This window comes from Juglans regia, chromosome 6 (assembly GCF_001411555.2).
Source record: "Juglans regia cultivar Chandler chromosome 6, Walnut 2.0, whole genome shotgun sequence".
NCBI classification, from domain to species: domain Eukaryota; kingdom Viridiplantae; phylum Streptophyta; class Magnoliopsida; order Fagales; family Juglandaceae; genus Juglans; species Juglans regia.
In genome coordinates, this window is record NC_049906.1 from 33,646,581 (window position 1) to 33,674,184 (window position 27,604).

General features: G+C 38.5%; 1 protein-coding gene across 1 annotated transcript; it reads left to right on the plus strand.

The window, feature by feature from the left end:
• Positions 1-9: 9 nt before the first annotated feature.
• Positions 10-25,334, plus strand: LOC109012102 (nuclear exosome regulator NRDE2). The gene is made up of 10 exons (XM_018993592.2): positions 10-615; positions 945-1,695; positions 5,029-5,650; positions 5,817-5,982; positions 9,976-10,333; positions 13,833-13,943; positions 14,739-15,078; positions 15,817-16,042; positions 24,069-24,290; positions 25,062-25,334. The coding sequence occupies exons 1-10, from the start codon at positions 74-76 to the stop codon at positions 25,213-25,215; spliced, it is 3,492 nt and encodes a 1,163-aa protein (XP_018849137.2). The 5' UTR covers positions 10-73; the 3' UTR covers positions 25,216-25,334.
• Positions 25,335-27,604: the final 2,270 nt, after the last annotated feature.

Here is a 27,604-nt window from a genome sequence, read left to right on the forward strand (position 1 = left end):
TGCAAAATTCGTGTTCGAGGCACTCGTATAAACACCTCAAAGTCACTGGAATACAGTCTCAATTTGAATTACAATGGAGGAGAGACCTGCCTCAACAGCACCATCAGCAGCAGCTGCAGCTGCAGCAGATGAAGAACCAAAAGCCCCTCTCTTCCCTCTCTTTCCTGCCTCAGACGCCTCTCGCTCTCAGCGAAGCACAGCAACCGTCTCCACCGTTCCTCAATGGCTCTGCAACTCCAGCTTCACGGCAGACCTCTCCATCATCAACCACGCCGTTTCTAACCTGCCAGAAACACACTCAGAGGAGGAAGAAGAAGAATACGACAAACTACAAGAGAAACAACCCGAATCTAAGCCCTCGCCTTCCTACGAGTATCTCGAATCTTCCCCCGAGTCTGACCGCGACAGAAGAAAGGCAAGCGAGAACAAGGAGAAGAAGAAGAAGAAGAAGCGGAAGAGGAAGAGGTCCAAAGAGAGAGGAGGAGGACTGGACGATTACCGTGCCAGAAAGTCCGATGTTCGAGCCTGGGCGGGATCCGAAACCAATCCTTCCAAAGATTATTACTTCGATTCACGCGGGGATCCCGATAATTTGGCTTTCGGCGGTCTTTACAGGTACTCTTCCCCGAATATTTTGCAGATTTCAGTAGAATTTGCAGGTTTGGTATTTGATTTGTTTTCCCTACTTCAAGACATCAATGCTAATTTATAACCTACCAGAATGCATTGTAAGCAGCATCCAATAGCAAATTATAGATTCTGTGGTCCTAGTAAAAAAATCCACAGGTTCATTTCTTTAATTTCTGCAATGTAAATTCAGAAGCGCCAAAAGAAGTTTCAGTAATAAAGATTTAGTTTTGTCAAATACTCTGGTGGTTTTGAATGGCCCACTGACGATATTATTTTAGAAGGTAAAGTTCACAAACTGGCTGCTTATAATGCAGAATGGATATTGCTCGCTACAAACCTTCGAAGCTATCTGGGCTTGATTTTCAAATTTCGTACCGATGGAAACGGAAGGTTTCAATGTTGGATAGAGACGGTGATGTTGATTCATTGGATAGTAAACTAGTATCTGCTGGTCGTTATTGGTCTGCAAAGTACACAGCTTTGGAGCGCCATAAGAACTTAAAGCGCATTCGTCTTCTTGCACCCCAAAAGTCCACAGCGGATGAGTTCATTCCTTTATCAGACATTCAGACGTATGATGAAGGTCTTGATGGTAGTTCTGTCTCAGGAACTTCAATAATTGAAGAATCTTGGGAAGATGAAGTTCTACGCAAAACGCGGGAATTCAATAAACAGACAAGGGAGCACCCACACAATGAAAAGGTCTGGTTGGCTTTCGCTGAGTTCCAGGACAGGGTTGCAGCTATGCAACCCCAGAAGGGTGCTCGCTTGCAGACACTTGAAAAGAAGATTAGCATATTGGAGAAGGCAGCTGAGCTTAACCCAGACAATGAAGATTTGTTGCTTTGTCTTCTGGAGGCTTATCAGAGTAGAGACAGCACTGATGTCTTGATTGTTAGATGGGAAAAGATACTCATAGAGCATCCAGGGAATTACAAGTTGTGGAGGGAGTTCCTGCATGTCGTTCAAGGGGAGTTCTCCAGATTCAAGGTTTCAGACATAAGAAAAATGTATGCACATGCAATCCAGGCTCTATCTACTGCGCGCAGCAAGCACTTTAGGCAGGTTCTCATTCTAACGTCTCCCGGTTTATCTTTTTCCAGTGGTGCTTCTTGTATATATTCAAGTGCAATTATCTTTAATATCTCGAATTCTACTGTTTTGGAGAATTAGAGCCAGGATACATGGGTTCCTCTTGATGGTTGTGGATAGTTTACATTTTAGACTTGGTGGATGTTTGGTAATGTTTTTCATTTCATCGCATCGTATCTCCTTCCCAAACATCACTTAAACACAAACACTTTCAAACTAATTATTACAACCTTTTCAAATTAATCATTATCACTTTCCCAAACTTCCAAACAAAATACAAAAACCAATTCAACATTTTCAAATCCTAAAACAAATATAATATTAAAAAATTATATTATAACAATATTTTAATTTTATAATATTTTTGTTCAACTTTTGCTCTCTTTTTTCAAAACCCCATAAAACATTATAACTCAAACCATTTTACTACTATTCACAAACCATTTTGGAATAATTGGTTCCTAACATGGTATCAGAGCCTTTTTTGACCTAGTTGTCTTTTATTAAAGTCTTGTGTCCCTCTTCTCTATGAACATGTAAGGGCCCACACATTGATTAGGTTCAATCTTCATTTACGATCATTAGTTGGCCTGTACATGAACTAAAACGTTGTTGTAAGCTTAATATTCTTTATTGGCCCCATTTTCAAAAGCTAGCTACAATGCATCTTTACAATTTTTTTTGCATTTGGATATCAGAAAGTTATCTAAATTTGCAGGTACCAAATAATTTATAAATAAGTTATCCAGATCTGCATGATCCATTCCCTGGTATGAGTTTGGTGCCAGAAAACTCATCTAAATCTGTCATGCCGAACCTAGGTGTGATTGCCGATGAAATAATCTTCTTTGGCTTACGCTCGAATTTTCTTCTGCCTGAGCAATTTTTTTTTTTTCAACCTGTTGGAATAAATTTCCTGCAACCTTTATTTCAGATTTGAGTTGCTCAAATGTCATCAAGATCCCATACTTTTTTATACTGTTCCATTCTTCTGCCCGAGCATTTTTTTTCAACTATGTATCAAACAATCTGTTGCTATAAATTTCCGCAACTTTGATTTCAGATTTTAGTTGCTCAAACATCTTCAAGATCCCATACTTTCTATATATCAAATACCAATCAAGGACCCATCAAGAAAGTTGACTATAATACTGAATTTCTAAGGATTCTGCTTCACAACTTCATAACTATTAGGTGCACCGATACATTGGTAATGAAATAACTTAAAACAGACTTTCATGCGATGCTTGATAAACAGCTTCCTATATGTTTGTGTATTGAAAGACTTTTTTTTATAGGTAATCAAGAAGTTTTATTCATAGAAATTGGCAAACCCAAGTACACAGGGAGTACACATGAGAAGCACCTAGTTAGAGTTTACAATCGAAAGGAGAAAATTATGGACATTTAGCCCATTACAAACAATGGCCCCCACCCATAAGAAAAATGATTTAAAAAATAAAACTTTAAGCTCATCCATTGTTCTCTCGAGATCTTCGTAGCTTCTATCATTTATTTTCCTCCAAATACACCAACACATACATAGAGGAACCATTATCCAGATGGCTGGCACTTGTGAGTTACCTTGAAGGCCTCTCTAGCTTGCAAGGAAGTCCACCATTCTAAGAATGCGTTTGGATGTTAAACTGAGTTGAGTTGAGATGATAAAATATTGTTAGAATATTATTTATTATTATTATTATTATTTTTTTAGAATTTGAAAAAGTTGAATTGTTTATTATATTTTGTATTGGAATTTGAAAAAGTTGTAATAATGAGTTGAGATGAGTTTGCTTTCCAAACGAAGCCTAAGGGTAGGTTTGGGGGGTGAGATGAGAATTTTGTGTTTTATTTTGAAGTTTAAAATATTAAGTTTTAATATTATTATTGTTTTGGGATTTGAAAAATGTGTATTGGGATTTGAAAAAGTTGAATTGTTTATTATATTTTGTATGAGGATTTGAAAAAGGTGTAATGATGTGATGAGATGAGATGAGAATTTTATGTTTTGTTTTATGCCCCAAACCAGCCCTAAGAGTCATGACCCATGACAATCCAATTCTGCGAAAAAATCATCCCACATGGTCTTGGTCACCTTGCATTGTAAAAGCAAATGATCTACTGATTCACCATTCTTCTTATACATACAACACTAGTCCAACACCATTACCCGGCGTTTTCTTAAATTATTTGTGGTGAGGATCTTGTCCATACGAAAAAAAACTGCTTTTGAAGGAGCTTTCATTTGCCATATACTCTTCCATGGGAACATGGTCATTCTAGGGCTCATTAGAATGTGGTAGAACGATCTGACAGTGAATCTACCTTTCTTGGAGTGGCTCCAATTCATCTTATTGATGGTACCCTTAGTCATGCTCACAGAATACGATGCAGCATAAAACTCTATGATAGTCTCCAACTCCCAATATTGGGCTGCCATAATGAAATCAATATTCCATTATGGGGAGCCACTGGAAAAAGATCAAGAGATCGGCTATCGCTACATCATTTCTTCGTGCGAGCTCAAGAATGGCAGGGAAGGTGTCTTGGAGGCTTCGTTCACCACACTGTTTGTCATACCAAAATCTGACACGAGAGCTGTTGTCCACCACAATATGTTCATGTCTTCGGAAGATCTCCCAATGTCTCCTAATGTATTTCTACAAACCCATCTCATATGAGCCGCGTACCTCATTCAAGCAACATTCTCCCCAAGCCTCCCCAAACTGTGAATCTATAACAGACTTCCATAAGGCCCCCTTTTTGTGTTGGTACCTGCACACCCATTTACCCAATAAGGTTTGATTGAATTTCATCAAGTTGTAAATCCCCAATCTACCCCCAGAAATTGGAGTACAGACAGTTAACCAATTAACTAGATGAAATTTGAACTCTTCCCCCAATCCACTCCACAAGAAGTCTTGTTATAGCTTCTCAATACGGATAGCAACCTTTGTTAGGAGCGGAAGCAAGGACAAAAAATAGGTGGGTAGGTTAGAACGAGTACTTTTAATCATAGTGAGCTTACCACCTTTCGAGAAATACAACCTCTTCCAAGAAGCCAATTTGCGCTCCACCTTTTATTTTACCAATCATTTAATAAAAATTTACCTTCTTCAAGTTATAGAGGCATGTAGATTGTTTTCTCAACATGCAGGAGGTTTTGAATTAGATTTCTTGAGACTTTGAAGTATCATTGTTTTTCTTCTCTTTATTTTCATGTCATCGGTTTTAACTTCCTAGGGGCATATTTGGGTCTCCTAATTTTTTTTTTTTTTTTTTTTATGTGTTCTCTTTTTATTGCAGGTTCACCAATCTGCAGAGAAGCTTTCTCCAGATGCTGCAACCGTTCAGATAGAACTTGGTCTTGTTGATATATTCCTCAGTCTTTGCAGGTTTGAGTGGCAGGCTGGCTACCTGGAGTTGTCTACTGCTTTATTTCAGGCTGAAATCGAGTTTAGTTTGTTTTCTCCTTCTTTACTCCTGACTGAGCAGAGTAAAAGGAGACTGTTTGAGCACTTTTGGAATAGTGATGGTGCCAGAGTTGGAGAAGATGGGGCCCTTGGTTGGTCAACATGGTTAGAAAAAGAGGAGGAGAATAGGCAAAAAATTGTCAAAGAGGTCTCATCTGATGATGAAAAAGGTGGTTGGACAGGTTGGTTGGAGCCTCTATCCAAAGATAAGGATAGTTCTGTAAATTTAGGAGATGCAGCCAATAATGGCTTGGCTGATGAGGAGCTTCAAGAGGAATTTGAGAATGAAGATATCGAGCAGGAGGATGAAACTGAAGCTTTGCTCAAGAAACTAGGCATTGATGTTGAAGCTGAGGCTAGTTGTGAGGTTAAAGACACTTCAACTTGGACTAGATGGTCAGAAGAAGAGTCATCAAGGGACTGTGATCAATGGATGCCTGTTCGTGGGAAGTCTGGTCTCTCTCTCTCTCTCTCTCTCTCTCACACACACACACACACACGCACACGCACACACCCCCTTTCTATGTGTGTTTAGTGTTCTGCGAGACTGACCGCAACAGAGCTTCACTAAGATTATTATGCCTCATTTTGAAATTGAATTTGACCATGAAACATCTGCAGGCTATCATAGTGATGGGACACCTGATAGAGAAGTAGATGAGCAACTTTTGAGAGTTATATTGTATGAAGACGTCAGTGAGTACTTGTTTTCATTAAGCTCAGGAGAGGCTCGCTTATCTCTAGTATACCAATTCATTGATTTCTTTGGTGGGAAGATATCTCAATAGTAAGTTCTTCATGTATACCAGACCTATTTTCTTCATCTATTTTTGTTCCTATTCAGGCTTGATTTGTATTTGTTTATTTCCTTGCCATTATTGTTTTTATGTTCTCCCCAGAAAAAAAAATTATTTTTGCATATGAATTTAGTAACTTATATTCTTTCTTGTCCCAGTTCTTAGAACTTTTCTAGCTAATATGTTAGACTAGAATACATGCTTCTGTTATGGGCCAAAATTTTCCACAAGGGCTCCCTAGTTTTGGTAAACAGCTAGAACAGCAAACACTTGGCATAATTAAATGGTTTAAATGGGTTTATCAGGTTTGATTGTTACATTATTTTGCTGTTTGAAAGTTGGATTTGCCGTAAAAGTTTTAAATTATTAGCAAGGTAAAAGAGAAGAAGGTTTAAATTCATTCAAATTCATTTCAAGGGTGATACAAAGGAAGGAGATAAGAAAAAGAATACAGGTAGAACATTTCAAATTCATTCCTTATATCAAGGAAGGAGAAATTTGTATATCCGTGCCCGAAGGCAAGAAATGAAATTAGGGTTAGGGAAAAGATTGGGACTCTAATACCATGTGGCAATCATATCATAAATGCAAAGAGCATATGAAAAGGTCAAGAGAGTCTGAATTTGTTAATTTTGCCTTTTGTATATTGCCTTCGTCTCATATTGTTTGTCCATTATTCTATTTTGGGACACTTAGGGTAGGTTTGGTGAGTGAGATGAGAATTTTGTGTTTTGTTTTGAAGTTTAAAATATTAAGTTTTAATATTATTATTGTTTTGGGATTTGAAAAAGGTGTATTGGGATTTGAAAAAGATGAATTGTTTATTATATTTTGTATGAGAATTTGAAAAAGGTGTAATGATGATATGAGATGAGATGAGAATTTTGTGTTTTGTTTTAGCCCCCAAACCTGCCCTTAAAAACAATTATCCTATTTTGGGATTTCGTAAGATAAGGTCCACTTTATAACATCAATGGATCAATTTTAATAACTTTTCTAACTAGTTTGAAAAGTCTAAACTCCTTTTTTATTTGACTTTAAACTAATACAGGTGCTTTTGGAATGTGCTAACTTTTTTTTTAAGACAACACATTAAATGATGTCCTCTTAAAAAGTTGCATGTTTTGTACTTGTAAAAAAAAAGAAGTTGCATGTTTTAAGGTGGATAAGCAATATGAGACAAATTATTTTACTTTATGGCATACAACGTCCTTTATTGACATTTAATAACTCTCTGATCCATAATTAGAATTTCTTCTAAGAATGAGTTGTAGACCTTCATCAGATATCAATTATTAATTAAGTCTTAATTCTTGTGACTGCATTGCCATGGACAAATGATCTAGATTGGCTATTATTGGAAGAAATATGTTGTGAAATAACCCTCCAAAATCTTGGAAACTCTCGGTGAAATTTAGAAAGCAAGCAGTCACAAGTTCTACTTCTCAAAAGTGGACAAGATAATCAGTTTGGCATGTTGAGCTAATCCTTTTGTTTTGTTTGTCTTTTTGGGGGTGGAGTTGGAAAACTTTTGTCAGGAGTCTTGATAAACATTGTATTCACTTAGGTGGTGTGGTTGGCACATTGGTAGATTGTGGGTGATATTGACAGAGACTCTATAGTGACATTCCTGCTGGTTGCTATATGTCTTCGATAGGTTGATTAGAAAATGAAGAAGAGAGGAGTAGACAGATGGTTTTAATTATATTTTGCGGTGCCTGATCTATTTGTAAGCTATGATAACAGGCACCATGAAGATGGAATTTAGACACATCTTTTGAAATTCTGAAAAGGACACATCTAAATACAACACACTTGTCTTGCACACACTACAGTTATGTTTATATTTGACTAGTGCTTGCTTTGTGTGAAAGTACACAAATGGTAGACAATTAATTAACTTTCAAATTGCATGTCACCCTTGTTAACATGCACTTTTATAATTGTTGGACTAGTCTGTTTGTGTTCAAATGTTTGTCACACCAATTTCTATTTTTTCTTTTGATAAATTGCACTCCAATTTCTAATAGATGTGTCTAGGATATTATAGTTTTTTAATCCTTTTTTTTGTCACTTAATCCATTTCCTGGTAAGCTTGACATTAGACCAACAGGGAGTATTTAGCAGAATTTAAGGGAAATGATTTGCGTTCTGTAGTTTGATTGAGAGCTAGAAATTATTTTCTAGTGTTTGGTTGCATCAAAAGCCATAGGCAGTAGTGGTTAGGGGTGTCAAATCGTGTTAACGGGTCGTGTTCGTGTCGTGTCAAGGTATGTACATTACACTTAACGGGTCAACACGAACACGACCCGTTAAGGATTTCGTGTCAAAATTCTAAACCCGAACACAACACGATAAGATAACGGGTTGACACGACACAACCCGTTAATGAATAAGAAATAAATTGACACGACATAACACGACACGACCCGTTCCGTTTCAACCCGTTTACGTTAATGGGTTGGACATACACGATACGACACGACACGACCCGTTTGACTTAATTGATTTTAAATAAATATTTAAATATAAATAATATCTATAAAAAATAAAAAACTAACTACAAGTCTAAAATTACAATCCAAACAAATATGATCCACACAATTTATAATAATATTCATTATTAAAATTACATCCCAAATGTAATAGACAAAACATACAATGTATATATATTAATATTACAATCTCAAATATAATAAAAAATTAAAAATACAGATCTAAACAAATTTAGAACTTGAAGAAGGAAGTGGAGCGTCCTCCCTATCCTTTAGGTCTAAGGGTATAAAGGTAAATTTAATTTTCTTAACGGGTCATAACGGGTTGACCCGTTAGTGACCCGTTAAGCAATCGTGTCTTAACGGGTCAACCCGTTTTGACCCGAACCCGTTAAGGCTAAACCCTAACCCGCTTTTATCGTGTCGTGTTCGTGTTGGGTTAACGGGTCGTGTCACGGTCGTGTCACATATTGCCACCCCTAGTAGTGGTTGTGGTGGGAAAAGAAGTAGAGTGAAGGGAGGAGGTGAATGAGTCATGGCGGTGGCAGGGAAGTCGGGGATGGGGAGAGAGGTGGTGGTGGCAACAGTGTGCCGGAGGTTGGTGGAGGGGGGTATAGGCTTGGTGCTGAAATTAAAATGTAACCTGTTTTCTGCCTCTTTAGGTATGATTTTCTGTTGAGTATGAGAAGTTTTTCCTTGGATTAGCAATTTCACTTGCACTAGTAGCAGGAAACTACATAAACCATTATCCTGAAAATGTTTAAGGTCAAAACAAACAAAGCCTTACCAGTATTGCTAATACCCTCCAGAACCACTCAATAATAGAACTTTTTTTTTTTTGATAAGTAATAATCTTTATTGATGTGAATGAAATTAGGCAACGCCCAAGTACACAGGAAATATACTAAGAGAGGCACCTAATTACATTCTAGTAGACTAGAAAGAAGATAGAACTTATAGAAGTCCATCTGATGAGCTGTTTCAGATGTGAACTGTACTGTGTTTACAAGAAAATATTCTAGTTGTCTATGAAAACCTCAGTCCTCTAGAACAGCCATTCACTAGGTACCCCCAATTTCATTCATATCATTTCATATTTCAGCCCATTTGCTCATGATTTTGGCGATTCACATCTGTAACAAAAGCAACAATTGACTCTAAAAATAAGAAGAAAAGGCTCTATGGTCTTAGATAAGTCATATGCTGTCTTGAATGATTCCTGTTCTCCTATAAAGTGGCAAACAAAAGTGTTTCGCATGTCACCTTCTCCATGCATAAGAATCAGATGGAGGCTGGGATCGTGAGTTGAAACACCACTAACTGTCTGTAAATTACTAATAAAAAAGGAAATTAGAATTAAATTGAGGACTTCCTAGGTTTCTGTGTTCTTATGCATGCAACTGAAAAGAAGTCAGTATTCTGTTTCCTATATGCTCTTTATCTTTAGATTAACAAATTAGTGACATTCAATTTTCGTTCCCCTGCCAGCATTTGCACAAACAGTTCTAGTTGGACTGACAAAATCCTCAGCTTAGAGGCATTGCCAAATTCGATGTTACAGCCTTTGAGATGGGTTCAGGATGCTTTAACCAAAACAGAGAGCGGTTTGAATAGTTTCAGTTTGGAAGTGCTTTTGGGCAGCTCCAATGAGATCCCTAGGACCGACAAGATGAAATTTCTTCGCAATGCTACTTTACTTTGTTTAAATGTTTTTCCACGTAATTACATCCTGGAAGAAGCTGCATTAGTTGCTGAAGAGCTATCTGTTACAAAAATGAATTCTTGTAGCAGTTCAGATACCCCGTGTCGAACCCTGGCGAAGGGTCTGTTAAAAAGTGATCGACAGGTATTCATCATTATATTCCATCCATCTGCAAAAAGAAAAAAAGTAAATAAAAAACAAAAAATTCAGTTTCTTTTCAGTTTTGACACCCACTATGCTATTATTTCACTGGGATTGCTTTAAAACTCGTAGAAATACCAAAGTACTGAAGGGTTGAAGTACTTTGGTCTGTTTGGTGAGATTTCTGTAGGTATCAATCGCAATAACTGTTTTCTGAAGAAAGGGGTTTGAAGTTTTGTGTCATTGTAAAACTGAGACCTTTATGAAATTTGATTATTTTCTCTTACTAGTAAGAAAAATAGACCCAATAGTGATAGGAATGCAAATCTAATTCTTTGCTTTGCAAATATCTCTCATTTGCTTCGTATCTTTGTAGTCTGTCTTGATTTATTATGGATTTGCCTAGAATATTGATATATAAGTCCAACAGGTGAGCCTTTATACTTAGTTTATGTTTGTAGTCTTGTGCGATATCTTTTTATGTGGTCATCACATATCTTATTGATGTGGTCATCACTCAAATTGCTTTTTAGTTGGCTAGAGTGGTCTCAAAGTGTAATTTTTTTTTTTATCTGTGGTAATATTAATGTATTTTCTATAGTACTTGGCAGCTTTTATCCAAAATGATTGGTTATCTATTGCATGCTTGCTTATTTGATCATGGTTGTACTAAATCCATCAGGAATCAGCGTAAACTTGATTTTCTATTGGATTTATGACTTCCTGTGCAAGTTAGCTTTTGTTTATTGCTAAATACAAAAATTTGAACAGAAGGCATATTAAGCATTCATGAACCAAACAACCTTTCAACTAAAAAAAGAAGTTACTTTCCTTAAATTTACCCTTTTTGATGTCCTTGGAGCTAAGATTAATGTGAATGAAGTGGAAGGCACACTTCGTTCAGTATTGAAATGATCTCTCTTAATATTTCGTGAAGTTGTAGCATCAGGGACTCAGAATAAGAACCTAGTTTTTTTTTTTTTTTTAAATTTTTTTATGATCCAAATAATTCTCATCCCACCCTAGTGTTGTGGTCTAAGCATTGCAATATCAGAGGCATGATTTAATTTGGGTGCTATAATTTCATATGGAAGTGATAGATATGAAATATGGAAGTATGTGGGGAGGTTGGTGTTCTAAAGAATCTAGTGGAGCTTACGGGGTGAGTTTATGGAAATTTATTAGAAAAGGATGGGATTCCTTCTCCAATAATTTCAGATTGAAGGTGGGAGATGGAAAGAGGATACTCTTTTGGCATGATCTATGGTGTGGGGGATACTGCTCTCAAGCTGGAATTTCCTGCCCTTTTCAGAATTGCAAGGGATCAAAATGCAGCTGTTTGTGATTTTTTTTCTGCAGCAGTAATAATAAGGTTGAATGGAATGTTATTTTTAAAAGGGATGTTAATGATTGGGAAGTGTATGAAGTTAAGGCATTGCCGGTTAAACTTTACAGCTCAAAGTTCGTGCTTGAAAGAGAGGATAGCATGGTGTGGATTCCTGCTGGAAATGCTAACTTTTCAGTTTCATCTTATTACAGAATTTTGTCAAGCCATAGTAGTTGTGTATTCCCTTGGAAAAGTATTTGGTTAATAAAAGTTCATACCAAGGTTGCTTTTTTCTGTTGGGTGGCTTCTTTGGGCAAAGTTTTGACAATTGATAATCTTAGGAGAGGATTGTTTATTGCTGATTGGTGTGTGTTATGTGCAAAAGGGATGGAGAATCAGTAAATCATCTTTTTCTTCACTGTGAAGTGACAAGATTCTTGTTGAATGAGGCTTTGAGCTGGACAGGTTTACATTGGGTAATGCCTAGAGAAGTGGTGGATTTATAGGTAGGGTGGAAGGGTTTGAAGGGCTGTAAGAAGGCGGCGAGTGTTTGGAAGATGATTCCTCCTTGTCTTATGTGGTGCATATGGCTTGAAAGAAATGGGAGATGCTTCGAAGATAAAGAACGTTCTTTGGGAGATCTTAGGGATTTTTTCTTGAGTACTTTGGGTTTTTGGGCTAAAGCTTACGTAATGGTGGATAATTTTCTGAATCTGTTTTAGTTTTCTGGTGTTAGTTTTCTTTTTGTTTCTGGAAGTTGTAGGTATTTCCTTTGTATACCTAGACAAGTTAGAGGGGCTTATGGAGTGGGGCTATGGAAGCATATAAAAAGAGGGTGGGAGGTCTTCCATCATCATACTAGGTTCTAGTTGGGTACAAGTTCTAGGATTAGATTTTGGAAGGATGTTTGGTGTGGTAACAGTGCTCTACAAGATTTGTTTCCTTTACTTTTCCAGATTACAAGTGCCAAAGATGCCACAGTGGCTGAGGTCATGGGAATCTCGGGAGGGCGTATTCACTGGAATATCAATTTCTACCGGGCGGCACAGGATTGGGAGATGGGGAGTTTTGTAGATTTTTATAGTCTCTTATATTCCTTTCATCCGAACATCCAGCATGAAGATGGTTTGTGGTGGATTCTTGCAGGGAGAGGGGTGTTCACTGTCTGTTCCTTTTATAAGGCCCTCACACAAGAACCTGATACACAGTTTCCTTGGAGAAGGCTTTGGCGGCACAAGGCACCCCCCATAGCTTAATTTTTTGTGTGGACAGCCTCCTTAGGCAATATTCTTACCACGGATAATCTGAGAAAGAGGAGGGTAATCATTGCAGATTAGTGTTGCATGTGTAAAGAGGGGGTGAGTCGGTGAATCATCTTCTTTTACATTGTAAGGTAGCTAGGACTCTTTGGAATGAGGTGTTCAAAAGAACGGACTTAGTGTGGGCTATGCCGGAGACCGTGGTGGAAACATAGGCGTGCTGGACTTCTATTCGAGGCATGCAACAGATCAAAGCAGTTTGGAAGATGATCCATATCTGTATTATGTGGTGCTTGTGGCAGGAGCGCAATGAGCGGACGTTTGAGGACAAAGAGAGATCGATGGCGGAGCTAAAAGTTTTCTTTTTTAGAACTCTTTGTACTTGGGCCATTGCTGTGGACTTTAATGGCATGGACCTTCATGATTTCTTAGTTTCTAATGTGCCTACTTAGATAGGGCATATGACTTTTGTAATTGGCAGTTTTTGCCCATTCTTTGATCAATAATACTTGTTTACGCATAATTTTTTTTTTCCTTTGTATACGTCCTGTGTACTTGGGCTTATGCCTCTTTCTTTGAATAAAAATTATTACTTATAATAAAAAAAAAAATTCATATCCTAATTTATGTACAAGACAAATTATATAAGTTTGGATCATAGAGTGGGATGGCTGCATACAATTATCCTTTTTTCTGTTTGTATTTTGTTAAAAATTCAAACTGAGGTGGCTATGTCTAATTGAAACTGATTGCTGTATGATGCTCTTTCAGTTTCAGTATGATTCTCTAAAGAGAGAATCATGTTGCTCTTTAATGCCACGTGGAATTTGGTTTTACTTGGTCTGCTTGAGTATTTTGGTTATCTGTGAGTGACAATATTTATTAATTTGTCAATTTTTGGTCTTTGTTGGGTTAGGATGTATTGCTATGTGGAGTTTACGCACGAAGAGAGGCTGTTTATGGGAATATTGATCATGCGAGAAGAGTGTTTGACATGGCACTGTCATTAATTGAAGGGCTTCCAGTGGTATGGTCTCTTTGTGGCAGAAAGCAAATTCTAGTCTACTGTGCTACTCCAAAAGCTGAATTTTTGTTTTGCCAAAAAATGATTTTTCTTTTTTGGGTTTGTAGAATAATTAGATTATTTTTCTGATCTTTGTAGCATGCATTTATCGATAGTAAACTAAGTCTGGTTTTGGACAGGTTGTACTTGCCAGTCTTGCCTACTAGTTTTCCCACTAGGCTACATACATCGTGGAACAGAACTTTTATCCTTATGTTTTTTCTAGGTTCCTACTAATTTGCATGTCAGTATTCTGAGTAAATAGAGTTGATGATTATATCAGACTGAAGCCTATTGTTTATATGCATTTGGCTGACAATTTGCCATGCGCCTACAAGATAGCATGTTGTGCTAGGCCAAAAATTGTGCACAATGCTGCCAATAAGACTTGAAGTAACTAATATGTTATCTAAGGGGGACACCATGTTGGTTAATGGTCTGTTTCTAAAACATCTCTGCCCTATTTGGTGCTTTGGTATATTTTTTCTGCCCTTAACCAAGTGTATTCATAATTATGACTCAAATATTGCTTTTTCATTTTGTTTCTATCTGGATATTCTTTTCATTTTATGATGTCACATTAAGATAGTGCAAGTCGTTCATTGCAAAATTGGAAATTACACATTAAAGTTGATATCCGAATTTCTTTCATGGATTTTCATTTTGTAAGTTATTTTATTCGTAAGTTATGACTCAGTTTTTGGTGTGTAAGCTATCAGGATAAGATTTTGTATTAACTTTATTTATTTAATGGAACAGGAACTACGGTCTAGTGCTCCTCTTCTTTATCTTTGGTATGCTGAGGCAGAGCTTGCCAATAGTGGTGACTCATCATTTCGTGCGCTGCACATTTTGTCTTGCTTAGGAAGTGGTGCAACATACAGTCCCTTTAAAGGACAACCATCAAGTTTGCAACTTCTGAAAGCACGCCAAGGGTTTAAAGATAAAATAAGAATGATAAGATCTGCTTGGGCACGTGGTCTTGTAGATGATCCGTCCATTGCTCTCATATGTTCAGCAGCTTCATTTGAGGAGTTGACCTCTGGATGGGCTGTTGGTATTGAAGTGTTAGACCAAGCTTTTGCAATCGTGCTTCCAGGTTATTTTTGTTTGCCTTGCACTTTATTGCCTCCTTTTCAATCTCTATCATTTTCTCTCATAGTTAAATATATATGTTTTTCTCTGGTGAGAGTTAAAAAGGGGTGTTGCTTCATTTGCTTCTGTCAGTTTCTTGTTCCTCATCATAGTTCCGGCTTCATGTTTAGCAATTAATGCTTTGACACCTCATATTTTGTGGTTAAAAACTTCCCCTCAGGATTTGGCTCCAAGTGATTATTGGTAGGACTTGAAGGAATTTTTTTTTTTTGGCTTAAAATCAAGTGAATGAAAAAGAGGTAATGAGGAAAAGAGAAGGTTTGATTTTTGTTTCAATGATTCAAATGGAAAGAAACTCCTTTTGGGTTGGAGTACGAGGCATGGACAAATACAGCAAATCTTAGTAAGTAGGACTGTGGACATATAGCAAATGCAAAATGAAATAATGCAAAAGTTTTTGTTCTTTTCGTACTATAAGTTTGAAATATGCATGATTAAAACATTGACTTACACTACTACAGAGCACTAGTAATAATTAGTCTTATGTTTAGTTTTATTACAACTTTTCTCACAAGTAAAATGAGATTGATTTTGCTGAACGTTTGGTGTCGTATTTAATTGACTGTCATCATCACTGGTGGAATTAAATTTATTCATATAACGGATCTAGACATTTTGTCCCACTATGATTCAATTTATCAAGTTATACTTGTTGCTTTGTCACGAATATTGCAAATTACAGAAAGAAGAAGCCACAGTTATCAGCTTGAATATTTGTTCAACTTTTATGTGAGGATGCTTCAGAGACATCAAGAGCAATCAAGCTTATCAAAAGTCTGGGAGTCGATCTCTCGGGGGCTGCAAATATATCCTTTCAGCCCAGAACTTTTTGGAGCTTTGGTGGAGATTGGCCTTATTTACACAACATCCAATAAGCTACGGTTGATGTTTGACAACTTCTGTCACAAGTAAGGACTTTCATCCATATGTCTCTATGATTGTTAAGTCATTCTTTAAAATTCACAATTAATGCTATATGTTAGAAAATTTTATGAAAATACATTTATGTAAAGATTTTAGAGCTCTAAGCCTCCCAACTCCTTAGCTTGATTTTTTTTTTTTTTGATCAGTAAAAGATAGATATTATATATATGAATGAAATAAGTATAGCCCTACACAAGAAGTATACAAAAGTGCTCCTAAATACATTCTAAAACCGATAAATTAAAGACAAGAAATCCTGAACATTGTCCCCATGCAATACAATAGTGGAAAACCAACACATTGGAGTGTGGAAAAAAAATTCTTCAACTCGGTCATTGTGCATTCCTTATTTTCGAAGCAATGCGCATTCCTTATCTTCAAAGCAATGCGCATTCCTTTCTGTCTAAATACACCACATTATGTACAACGAAATCATCTTCCACCCTGCTGCCACTTGGTGACAGTCTTGCATCTTTGTCCAACAACCTAACAAATCCACCACCCTCATAGGCATAGCCCAAGCAACATCAACCCTTTGAAAGATCTCATCCCATAATGCCCTTGTTACATCACAGTGTAATAAGAGATGGTCCACAGATTCTCCATTCTTCTTACACATGTAGCACCAATCCAACACTACACAACCTCTCTTCCTCAAATTGTCTGTGGTCAATATCTTCCTAAGAGTAGCATTCCAAATAAGAAAAGTTACTTTAGAAGGCACACGAGACTCTTCAAATATTCTTCCATGGGAACGGAGTATTGTCCAGATGTGTTGTCAAGATGCTATAATACGCCTTAACTGTACATATATTGTAATTATTAGACTTCCACTTCAACCTATCTTGCTATGCCATAGGAGTCTCCGTGGAATATAATAAGCTGAAAAAAAACTGAAATACTAGGTAATTCCCAATCATGGAAATTCCTATTAAAAAGAAAATTCCACTGGTGCGTACCATGAGAAAATAACCGCACGTTTGCCACTAAGGCCTCCCTATTAGCTGCAATACAGTATAGAGCCGGAAAAATCATTTCCAATGCCTGATCTCCACACCATACGTCTCGCTAAAATCTGATTCGATTGTCCTCACAAACTGCAAAACGAATTTGATTTGCAAAGCATGACCACCCCTTCCTTATATACTTTCATAATCCCACACCGTACCCCCTTCTCACTTCATTAGAGCACCAACCACCCAACCCAATACCATATCTAGCGTCAATAATATACTTCCACAATGATCCCCCCTTCATATGATATCTCCAAAACCATTTTCCTAGTAAAGTTTTATTAAAAGTTCTCAAATTACACGCACCCAACCCCCCATTCACAACTGAGCCACATATAGTCTTCCAACTCACCAAATGAAATTTTATCTCCTCCCCTATGCCTCCCCATAAGAACGCCTTAAAGAGTTTCTCCATTCTGTTTACCACCCCTATAGGCATAGGAAACAAAGATAAAAAAATAAGTGAAGAGGTTAGTGAGAATACTCTTGATAAGAGTGAGGTGGCCCCCTTTTGATAAATACACCCATTTCCAGCTAGCAAACTTATTCTCTATCTTCTCCACCACCCCATCTCATATAGCTCTATTCTTGAAAGTTGCTCCCAACGGAAGGCTCAGATATTTCATTGGGAAAAAAGACACCTTACAATCTAGGAGGCTTGCTAAACTGTAAATATTAGAGACTGCACCCACATGAATCATCTTAGATTTGCCTAGATTCACCATTAACCCTGACACTGCTTCAAAGCAGAGTAACAGTGCTCGTTGAGTTTGGATGACTTCTATTTGCTTCGCAAAAAACTAACGTATCATCGGCAAAAAGAAGGTATGAGATGATAGTAGGGCCACCAGAACCATTACCCACCTAAAAGCCAGATAAAAACCCTCCCCCAACAGCAGCCTGCACCATCCTAGTTAAAGCCTCTATAACTATAACAAAAAGAAGAGATAGAGGATCTCCCTGCCACAGACCTTGCAAACTATCGAAAAAACCAGCCGGTGTGCAGTTAACCAGAACTGAGAACCGGGCGGTTGAAATACAATGACGCATCCATGAAATCCACCTATCCCCAAAACCACATCTCTCAAGCGAGTATAAGAGAAATTCCCAGTTCACGTGATCATATGCTTTCTCCATATCAAGCTTGCACAGAACACCTGAACCTCCCTCCCGTAATCTGTGGTCCAAACACTCATTTGCAATGAGTACTGAGTCAAAAATCTGTTCCAACACTAGACTAAGCCAGTTTGCCAGAACCTTCGAGATAATCTTATAAACAATACTAACTAGGCTTATAGGCCAAAAGTTTTCAATAGTCAAAGCCCATTGTTTCTTAGGAATAAGAGCAATAAAGGTCGCATTAAGAGATTTTTCAAACTTTTGAAGAGAGTGAAATTCATTGAAAACCTGCATAACATCACCTTTCACAGTGTCCCAACAAGTTTGAAAAAAACCTATTGAAAAACCATCCGGCCCCTGCGCTTTATCTTTAGCCATTCCAGATATGACCTTGTAAATCTCTTATTCAACAAAAGGTCTTTCCAAAACACTCACACTCTACAAGTCAATTGCCTCAAAATACAAGGCATCAAGCTTCGGCTTCCAAGGGAACGATTATGTGAGGAGTTTCATAATAATGTACTATATGGTTTTCTAGCTCGGGGGGAGAAGAAAACACTTGAGAACTTGATTGAAGTGACTCGATAGCATTATTACGCCGATGTGAATTAGCCACTTTGTGAAAAAACTTCGTACACCTATCACCTTCTTTCAACTAAAGGGCCCTATATTTTTGACGCAATGAAGTTTCCTCTGACAACAAAACCCTCTCCAGGTTTGCCATAACCATGCCCTTCCTCAATAACATCTCCTCTGAATTATCTCCCAATAACTCTTTATCCTCTAGCTCTTGCAGTTCCTCCAACAGTGTAGACTTCTAATTGTCAATGTGACCAAAAATCTCAAAATTTCACTTCTTCAAATCTTGTTTTAGTGCCTTCAACTTGCTTGCAAGGATGTAACTTGGAGTACTAATAAACTGATATGAAGACCACCAAGCATGCACCATCTCTACAAACCCATCCGCTACCTGCGCCCCATGTGAATACCCCCACAATCCAAAAGGATAGGAAAATGATCAAAACTGACTCGAGCTAGTCGTTTCTGACTAACTTCCGGATATTGAGCTTCCCACGCAGGAGATACAAGGAATCTATCCAATCTCGACCATACTTGCCCATTTGACCAAGTGTATTCACCCTCTACCAGGGAGAGATCCATGAGGTCAAGATCAAAGATGAACTTGTGGAATTCTTCCATGGCCAAAGAATTCTGACAGTGTCCTGAATGCTCAATAGGAAAGTGAATAGTATTAAAATCGCCCCCCATACACCACGGCACATCCCATAACGAGTATAGACCCGCCAACTCCTCCCACAACTTTCTCCTGTCCCTATCCACGTTAGGGCCATATGAGCCTGCAATGCCCATTCCCAACCATCAATCACATTTTTAAATCTAATCGCAACCGAGAATTCTCCAATACACTCATCGATCGACTCAACCACTCTTTTGTCCCACATAAGTAACACTCCACCTGAAGCTCCCAAAGAGGCCAAATAAGTCTCGCCCACATATGAGCACCCCCATATGCTTCGCACAGTTTTCCTATCAATCAAACGCATCTTTGTTTCTTGAAAACACACTACATCACCATTCCACATCTGCAATAATCAATTAATACGACCTTTATTGCTCTTATTCCTATTAAACACGAGGTTTCAACTATTGAAGACTTTCTGCCTATAAGTCTGATTAGTAGCATTTATAAGATAATCTCGAAGGTTCTTGCTAACCAGCTTAGTCCGGTGTTAGAACATATTATCTCCAAGTCCCAGAACGCATTTATCCGTGGGAGACAAATTCTTGATTTAGTACTTATTGCAAATGAGTGCTTGGATTACAGATTACGGGAGGGAGGTTTAGGTGTTCTGTGCAAGCTTGACATGGAAAATACCTATAATCATGTGAATTGGGAATTCCTTTTATACGTGCTTGAGAGATGTGGTTTTGGGGATATGTAGATTGCATGGATCCGTCATTGTATTTCAAGTACCCGGTTCTCAGTTTTGGTTAATGGTATACCTGTTGGTTTTTTGCTAGTTCGAGGGGACTGCGACTGGGAGATCCTTTATCTCCTCTTTTATTTGTCATAGTTATGGAGGCTTTGAGTAGGATGGTGCAGGTTGTTGTTGGGGGAGGTTTCTTATTGGGTTTTCAGGTGGACAATGGTGATGGTGGCGCTAATGTCGTATCATATCTTCTTTTTGCAGATGATACGTTATTTTTTTGTGAAGCAAAGAGTAGCCAGATCCAAACTTTAAGAGCATTGCTACTTTGCTTTGAGGCGGTGTCGGGGCTAAAAGTTAATCTGGGCAAGTTTGAGATGGTTTCTATGGGTGTGGTTTCTAATATTCTCAGGCTAGCTAGCCTCCTGGATTGTAAGGTGTCCTAGTTTTCAATGAAATATCTAGGTCTCCTGCTGGAAGCAACTTTCAAGAATAGAGCTATATGTGATGGGGTAGTGGAGAGGATAGAGAAAAGGTTGGCTGGCTAGAAACGGGTGTATTTATCAAAGGGGGGCCGTCTCACTCTTATCAAGAGTACTCTCACTAATCTCCCCACTTATTTTTTTTATCTTTGTTTCCTATGCCTGTAGGGGTGATGAACAGAGTGGAGAAACTCTTTAGGGCTTTCCTCTGGGGAGGAATGTGGGAGGATAAGAAATTCCATTTGGTTAGATGGAAGACTGTATGTGCCTCAGTTGTGAATGAGGGGTTGGGTGTATGTAATTTGAGAATTTTCAATAAAGCTTTATTGGGAAAATGACTATGAAAATATCATTTGGAGGGGGATCATTGTGGAGGGATACTATTGACGCTAGACATGGTGTCGCTTGGGGTGGTTGGTGCTTTAAGGAAGTAAGTGAGGGCTATGGGGTGGGTTTATGGAAGTATATAAGGAAGGGTGGCCATGTTTTGCAAATCAAGTTCGCTTTGCAATTGGTGAGGGCAGTCATATCAGATTTTGGCGGGATGTGTGGTGTGGAGTCCAGGCTTTGGAAAGGGTTTTTCCGGCCTTATACCATATTGCAGCTAATAGGGAAGTTTCAGTGGCTAACGTGCATATATTCTCTCATGGTGCGCACGTGGAATATCCTTTTTAATAGGGATTTCCATGATTGTGAATTACCTATTGTTTCAGAATTTTTCAGCTTATTATATTTTACGGAGATCCCATTGACACAACGAGACAGTTTGAAGTGGAGGTCTAATAACCCCAAGTTATGTACAGTTAAGGCGTATTATAGCATCTTGACAACACAATTTGAGATTACTTCGTTCCCTTAGAAGAATATTTGGAGGTCTCGTGTGCCCTCTAGAGTAGATTTTTTCGTTTGGAGTGCAGCTCTTGGAAATATATTGACCACGGACAACTTGAGGAAGAGAGGATGTGTAGTATTAGATTGGTGCTACTTGTGTAAGAAAAATGGAGAATTTGTGGACCATCTATTACTACATTGTGAGGTAACAAGGGTGTTGTGGGATGAGATCTTTATGAGGGTTGATATTCCTAGGTATGCCTGAGGGTGGTGGATTTGTTAGGATGTTGGTCAAAGTTGCAAGGTTGCAAACAAGTGGCAGCAGTGTGGAAGATGATTTCATTGTGTATTATGTGGTGTATTTGGACGGAAAGGAACGCGTGTTGCTTTGAAGATAAGGAACGCACAAGGACTGAGTTGAAGAATTTTTTCTCCACACTCTAATGTGTTGGTTTTCCACTATTGTATTACATGGGGACAATGTTCAGGATTTACTGTCTTTAATTTATCGCTTTTAGAATGTATTTAGGAGTTTCTTTGTATACGCCCTGTGTACAAGGACTATGCCTAATTCATTCATATATATAATCTCTCTTTTTACTGATAAAAAAGAAACATCCGCAATAATGATTTGATACGGAGGTGTTTATTGTGATTATTAAGCCCCCGTACATTCCATGATAGAATCTTGGGCTTCATAAGAAACTATGTTGCCCCTCCCTTTCGATTTGTCCATTCCGCCACTCCCTTCTTTCACATCATAATTAATGGAACAAGTTAGCCTTTTAAGCTCCCTATCCCGCTTTGTGGTTGACTTCGAATGACTAGTCTCAAGAGCTATAAGGAGAGCCTTAAATTGTTCTTTGTAACCTTCAAACAAAATCCCAATGACATCTTGAATCTCCTCTACCTTCTTAAACACCCAATTTGACGAACAACTCCCATAAGTAGAGCTGGGAGGGAGTGTACACAATGGAGTTAGGATGGCCCCCTCCTCACCAGTGCTAGCGGGAGAAAATAAAGCCAGTTCTGATCCACTCACTGAATCTGACTTCCCACTAGCAGGAACAAAACCCATCGGAGACCCCAATAATGAAGAGCCATGCTCCTACATGACTGACTTCACCGGAATCACCATTGGGCCTCCATCCACCACACACGGCCTTGTTTGTGCATTTTCCAGCGATAGCCCACGAGGCAGCGACGTGAACTCAACCAAATACCCATCCTCTGCCGACGCTAACTGCACAGGAGCAACATCTGCGCCTTCGACCACCACTCGTGGCTGAGTTTGAGCACTCTCCAACAAAAACCCAACTGATGACAACGGGAAAACAACCCTCGAAATCTTCATTACAACCAGATCCTTTGCTACCTCTCCGTCCTCCATATCTTCCCGTCGAAATGACCCTACTGGCACACCGTGGTGGTTGACCGCAATCGGCTGTTCTTTCTGTGCCGGTGTGGAAACCAGCGGGGTGCTTATCGGCACCACCAGAAGCCGACTCGGACCCAGGGCCGATATATCGGGCATCGCCCGTTGCTTAGGTTTCCAACCTTGCTTTGGGCCTAAGGCTTGGCCCAAACCAGAGCCCAGCATCACGGGCCTCCCCTTTCCAGCACCCATCTCCTTCTGGCCTGAAATACAGCCCAAGCCCCTCCCATCTCCTTCACGGTCCAAACCCAACTGTAGCACCTCCGTTCCCTTAACGCTGCATTTCAGCCAGAAGATTTCATCTAATAAAGACCTGACTTTTTCCTCCATATCACTCAGCACCCTTAGTATATTTTCCTTATTTGACCCTAACCATATGTCGCCAACTCCCCATGATTCTACACGATCTCTAAACTGGCCATGGCTGGCACCACTGCACTCACAACTCGCAGCTGTACCTTTTGTGCTTGGAGTACCTCACTGTACGACCGTGAACCACCTGCTATCAATGATGGAGCACCACCTTCTTGCCTAAACAGCTTCAAGTTTCCTGCCTGGAAAGCAGTAGGTGCTCTGTTTCTCACATTCGAAACAGAGGAAGAGGAGTGAGGACTTAGCTGGAATATGTTATTCGCCAAAAGATTACAACCAGGGGCCCCATATCCCTATTAGTATTATATTATTATTTTATCATCATCATTTCGTACTACGAATGAGAAAAAAGATATTTCCCATATTTTAGTGAGAAGTCCTATATGTTTCTAAATTATAGTTTATTTGTCAACTTTTTCATGGTTTTTTAATTGTAAACTATTTTTAAGGAGGAACTAGCCTTTTTTAAATGTGCAATCCATGGGATTCATACAAGTTAATGGCATCGAAATTCTAAAGTTGGTCCAATTATTTTTGGCAAATAAAGAGTGTATAAGAGTATATGTCTGGGACTCTGGCCCAAGTATGGTCATTTTTTCATGAAGCGACTGCTCTCAAGACTCAAGCTCATGCACCTGTGTACTTCGCAAGCCAAGACCTTTACCAATGGATCAGAAAATAAATTATTCATGCATTTAGTTCACAATTTGATCAGTATGCATGTTGCATTGCCGAGATTCAATCTTTTATTGCATGTCATTCCATAATGTTTGTTTAATCTCTCCTTTGGCATCATCGAATGTTCTCAGGAAACCGTCGGTGATTGTTTGGATTTTTGCTCTGTTGTTTGAGATGAGTAGAGGAAGTTCCCAGCATCGGATCCATGGTTTGTTTGAAAGGGCACTGGCAAATGATAACTTGCGTAACTCAGTTGTACTGTGGCGTTGCTATATTGCATATGAGATTGATATTGCCTGCAACCCTTCTGCTGCCAGGCGAATTTTCTTCCGAGCTATCCATGCCTGCCCATGGTAAGGATTACAAGTTAATATGGTCCTTTTCAGCAAAATTCATTTTTCTTCCCTTTTAAGGCAAAAGAGTAAGCTAGAGTTGCAGAGTTCTGCTACATTCAGTCACTTTTACGTATTCTTTGCTCATTCCGTTGATGTGATTGGCCAAAACAGTTATTTTATATTAAAAAAAAAGATGCAGCCAATCACATTAGTAGAGTATATAAGGAGTACGCAAAATTGACTGCACACAGAGTTTTTGAGAGTTGCAAGTCTCATGACACTCTCAAAGACGCTGATACTTTACTCGTGGCTTTGGATTTCCCCTTCCCCTCTTTTCCCACCCTCTTTTCCCGCTTCCAGTATTCGTCTTTCTGTTTCAAAGGCATCTTGAAAAATGATATTTTCTTGCAGCTTAAATTCTGGGCAAACAAGGGTTTACCCTGCTGCATCCTATGATGTAATATGTTTGCCTACAAATGAAAACCTCGATCCCTAGCAAACCCTAGTCCCCATCCACATAAATAAACCCTGTCAACTGTAGGATTACACAGTTTAGCCTTATATATTGGTTTACTTTATAATAATTGCTCACCTGCAAATCCCCGGGATTAGTCAGGACGTTGTTCTTAGACACCCAGTACGAAATAAAAAAATAGTTCACCTGCAAATGAATACTTCGAATTGAAAATCTCCTGTCACGTAAAATAGCATATACTCAACTTCAGAGCAAGTTTAAAGATGCATGTTGCTTGCTTTTCTGTTAATTGTTTTCTTCTATGTAACTGTCAGGTCTAAAAGGCTATGGCTCGATGGTTTTCTCAAGTTGAACAGCATTTTAACTGCAAAAGAGCTATCAGATCTCCAAGAAGTCATGCGGGATAAGGAATTGAATCTGAGGACTGACATTTATGAGATCCTTTTGCAAGATGAGCCCGTACAATGACATGGATCAGCCTTGTAACAGGAGCAAATGAAATGAAATGGAAAAAGAAAATTGTATGGATTCAAGATGTGCAATTATGGATTTTCCATGATCAATTTTCAGAATGCCTTTGAAAATTATGAGTTTGTGTATAATCTCTCCATCAATTGAGTCCAAAAAAGAAATTAAGGCCTCGTTTGGTTACACAAATGAGATAAGATGAGAAATTTGTGAATAGTAGTAAGATAATTTGTTAATAGTAGTGAAATTGTTTAAATTTAGATTTTTATGGGGGTTTTGAGAAAGGAGAGAGGAAAAATTGAATAAAAAAATTATAAAGTTAAAAGAGGATTATAATATTATTTTTGTTTTAGAATTTAAAAAAATTGAATTATTTTTTGTGTTTTATTTAGAAATTTAAAAAAATTGTAATAATTAAATGAAAAAGTTAAAAAGATAAAGATTTGAAATTAAAAAATATTTATATTTGAATAATGTTTGGACGTTGAGATGAGACAGAACTTAGGAGATGTTTGGATTCGAAGATGACTTGAGATGAGTTGAGATGGGCTGAGATGAGTTGAGATAGATTGTGAATAGTAATGAGATGAATTGTGAATAGTAGTGAGATGAATTGAGATGAGCTGAGATAACTTGCGAATCTAAACAAGCCCTAGTGATTCACGTGGTTTCCAAACCAAGGATTACTCCGTAACAAAAGGAAGCACCAAAAGTACATCATACTGTGAACTCTGAAATACCATAACGAATGTGCTTGAGAAGCACTGGAATCAAAACCTTCGGCGAGCTAAGCTGTGGTAGATGACCTTCTGTGGACGTTACTTCCACGATTGACTTGTTGCCAAGATTCCAATGCAAGTATTTGTTACGTTGCTGGAAGTGGTATGTACTGTATGCTATATGAATGAATGTAAATGACGCTGAATAGTGAAGAAGATGACACAGGGCAATAGGAAAATTACCTCAAACATCCATTCGACTTGGGGTATTCGAGGTCCCCAATTCCTCCATAGAGAATAACTACCTTACAGATAAACAATGCTCCAGAATGATCCAAAAACCCTTCTAGCGTGATACTTAATTGATTCCTATTGAAATTACATAAAAAAACCCTTTGTAATAATAATATTGACTGAACTAAAACACACCGTTTCCATAATAGACTCTCCTAATATTTAAGACTAAAACGTTGCCTTTCCTTCTAGTTATTAATGTGACGTCGTTTACTTCAATTCATGCCCCTGCTATGTCATTTGCACTACATCACTTATACGAAACCCTTCAGTCTCCTCTTATCAATTCTTCTTCTTCTTCATCTCAGGTTCCTCTCTCCTCAACAACTCTAAAGCCCCAACCTTTACCTCTTTACCTCCATAGATCACTGAGCTCGAGAGTCTCCTAACATTCCCCCTCCCTTATAGAACCTTGTCCACAAGGTGTGGATACAAAACCCTAATTTTCCACAAGTTTTCCCAACTATTCTTTGCCTCCGAGAGACCCTTCCATTTAATCAACACTTCGGTCACAACCCTTTCTCCTTGCTGTCTCATGCGTCGGTCCTTCACCGCCTCAGGCTCGGATATCACTTCTCCATCACTATTTGTGGGTGGAAGGGTGGCTAATGGTTGGATCCGATCCCCCAGTTTCCTTTTCAAACAAGACACATGGAAAACTGTGTGGATTTGAGATGAAGGGGGTAGCTCAAGCTTGTATGCGACGAATCCTAGCCTCTGAGTTACCTTGAAAGACCCATAAAAATGCAGGGCCAACTTCATGTTTCAGCGCAAAGCTACTGTCTTTTGGCGATATGGTTGAAGACGAAGGTACACCCAATCTCCCACATTAAACTGTCTTTCAGTTCTTTTCTTATCAGCAAAGTGTTTCATTCTAGCTTGTGCTGCTGTGAGATTACTTTTCAAAAGGTTAATGATTTGTGATCTATTATGTAGTAGTCGATCCACTGTCGTGTTGTTTGAAGTCCCTAGAATATAGTCGAGTAACCTTGGGGCCTAATACTCGTAAAGAGCCTCAAATGGGGTCATCTTGGTTGAGCTGTGGTAGGTACTATTATACCACCACTCAGCCAAGGGTAGCCACTAGCTCCATCCCTTGAGCTTAAGTGCTGCATAACACCTTAAGTACCCTTCTACCACTTTATTCATCGCTTCTGTCTACCCATCACTCTGTGGGTGATAAGCAGAGCTGTAGTCTAAGGATGTCCCTTGGAGAACAAATAACTCATTCCAAAAAGAGCTCAAAAACACAAGGTCCCTGTCTGACATTATGGTTTTTGGAAAACCATGCAGCTTAAACACTGACCCAAAAAACACTTGTGCCACTTCCTGAGCTGTATAGGGATGTGATAAGAGCATGAAATGCTCATATTTAG